Here is a 2,696-nt window from a genome sequence, read left to right as displayed (position 1 = left end):
TGTGTGTGTGTGTGTGTGTGTGTGTGTGTGTGTGTGTGTTCTGTTGCTTCAGACTAGGGTGCCTGGGTCTGCACTGGGTTCCTTTGGGGTCACCTCTTGCATCTGTGGATGAGGGGTCTCCTGATAGAGAGAGAACTCCATCGACCTGTTGGGGAGGCAAGACAAATCAATACAGCACTCCACAAACATGTGGCAGGAAATGGAGGGTAAAACCACAGTGACAATACATTTTCATGAAATAAAGTATGAATCATGACCAGGGGCTTAGAGAGAGACATCCTTAAACGTTCATAAAATCCATGTGAAATTAAGCCTTCTCTCATGGGTCACCTTAGGTGATCAGCAGATATCCGAGTGCCTGGATGCTGGCATGAGGCAGACAACAGCAGATGATGCTGACCACGCAAAACATAAACACAATCAAAAATAAAACATTCATAGTTGTAAAGGTCACAGGATGATAGATGGATTGGCTGCAGAGTGAGAGTAATGGCACCATCTCAGTGGTAAATACAGTACTGTGTGACTGTATTTGCAAACATGCATGTTGGTATTTGTAGTCAAACAATAAGTATTCTTACAAAATCACTCTTATAAAGTGATAGTACAACGTTCTGCCGCTTTGAGTGCAGTGTAATTGTGAAACACAAAACAATGTACAATAATGAAATAAACAGTTTCATTCCATTAGGCTTGGTTCTTTTTCAGTGTTTCCCATACATTGATATATTTGGTGCAGCCACACAATCAATGTTGACCGCCACATACTGCCGTATATTCTCTCTTTCTCTCTCCTAAAATTCAACTCGACTGTGAATAGGTCCTCCTTGCAGATTAATTAATGCCATTAATTGTTTTACATACAAACACTGTATGGTGTATGAATTCTAGCTCAAAACGCTGATGATGATCCCCACCAATATACGTATGTACAGGTGTAAAATAGACAAAACAATAACAAAATAACAAAAACTCATATACTGACCTTCCATGCAGTGGGTGACCATGGAAGCTGGCTGACTGGGGTATCTGAGATCTGTGGAGGTTGGCTGGTTCACCTTGAACAGACTGGGCCTGGTGCACCAGCGGGTGGGGGTGTGATAGACGAGAGATCCCTGCCTCATGGCCCTTTGAGGCAGCAGGAGGATAGCCAAGGGCGTTTCTTAGGTACCAGTCCCTTAGTCCCTCTAGAGCCAAGGCTTTATGTAAGCTTCGCGTTGAGTCTTCTGGGGTTGGGAGAGAGAACTGTGGGGGTCTGCGGCTAAACGAGGGGCCGGACAGCTCGGTCTGGTAGGGGTGCAGGTTGGGGATGGAGGATGTGGTTGTGCCAGAGGCAGGCAGGGGAGACTCGTACGCTGACAGCAGGATGGCATCCTGGGAATGTTGCTGCAAAGGAATAAAGGGTCCACAAGATTTGGTTCTGGTGACTTTGACCCTACGCAGCTCTGCTTGGGACCCTCGGAGCATCATGGGGCTGTAAGGTGGTGCAGCGCTGGGGAGGTGCACCTGGGAATGGGAAAAGCCATTGGCATGGGGAGGCACAGCTGCAGTGGAGGAGCGAGGGGAGGACATGTCCTGCCAGATCCTGCCTGTGGACTGGTACAGGTGGTGCTGCACTTGCATCCTCTGCTGTTTCCCCCAGATATAGTCCATCAACAGCTCATTGTAGCCTCCACCAGCCCCTCTGTCACCCATGGACAGACGCATTTTGGCCTGGTCCACAGAGCCATCAACATGTCTTTCAGGGCTGCCCAGGTGAATGTGTCGCAGCTTTCCATCAGTCAGTGTCTCTGAGCTCTTGTAGGGCCCTCCTCTGGGGGGCATCCCATTCCTGGGAGCAGGATCGTCAGGGAGGCTTGATCTATCCAGCAGGGCCTCGGAGCTGTTACTGCGCCTGGCCCGGGAGCTGTAAGGGCAGCCTCGGCGGTCAGAAGAAGAGCCCTCCTGGGCCAGTGGAATCATATAGGGCACATCCAGGCTGCCAGACCACTGCTTCAACACATTACCACCTGACGCATCCGACCTAAAGCAGAGATGAGCACAACAACAGCTTACGTTAAAAAAGGACTCTGAGCAACTATGGATAAAGAAAGGTGAGCCAAAACAATTTTAATCAAAATCATGTAAATGCAATTTAAAGAAACAAGGCGACTTACTGGGACTAGCTGATTCCCCCACAGTTAGACAAGTCAATACATACCCTTCTCATCTCCGTGTGTGCTGTAACTCTGTCTGACACCCCCAGCATTAGCTTAGCCTAGCAAAAGATCCTGCAGGTAACTGGTTTTCTGGTATTCGGCATTTTGTCTATCCGCTTCAAAAATTTGTAACTCCTCGTCTGTGATTTCTGGCTCAAAAAGATTTGGTTCTGGATCTTGGTTTGATACCAAGTAAAAATTCTCTCACAATTCCTCAAAGTCAGCCATGATCCCCAGTCTGGTTCGCTACAAGCTAGCTTTTCACATTGGTTTTGTTGACGGAAGTAACTGTGCTTTTTGGCGTTGCGTTAATAACTTTGCCCAAGTAGCACTGCTTTGCCTTTCTGAGAATATAGTTCCCAGTTAGTGTGCGGTCAGAATATGGCTGTGTTTTATGTGACCTTATTATTTGTACACCCTGTGACGATACAAATCACAACATGAAATAGGAACATGTTGGTGATATTTTGTCACTTATTGGGAGCAGTAGCTAGTTGG

The 2,696-nt window shown here is 47.3% G+C and overlaps 1 protein-coding gene across 1 annotated transcript in view; it reads right to left on the bottom strand.

Annotated features, from left to right (window-relative positions):
• ccdc120b (coiled-coil domain containing 120b) overlaps positions 1 to 2,696 on the bottom strand; it is a 16,951-nt gene that overhangs the window by 4,016 nt on the left and 10,239 nt on the right. Inside the window, exons 9-10 of the mRNA XM_032512625.1 lie at positions 986 to 2,023; positions 20 to 145 (exon numbers count right to left, since the gene is read on the bottom strand). Coding sequence (XP_032368516.1) covers positions 49 to 145; positions 986 to 2,023 — 1,135 coding nt within the window. The 3' untranslated portion in view covers positions 20 to 48. The remainder of the gene's footprint in view (positions 1 to 19; positions 146 to 985; positions 2,024 to 2,696) is intronic.

The sequence above is a fragment of the Etheostoma spectabile genome, chromosome 4 (assembly GCF_008692095.1).
Source record: "Etheostoma spectabile isolate EspeVRDwgs_2016 chromosome 4, UIUC_Espe_1.0, whole genome shotgun sequence".
NCBI lineage: Eukaryota > Metazoa > Chordata > Actinopteri > Perciformes > Percidae > Etheostoma > Etheostoma spectabile.
Note: the sequence above shows the minus strand (reverse complement) of the source record. Positions and strands in the feature narration are given on the sequence as shown.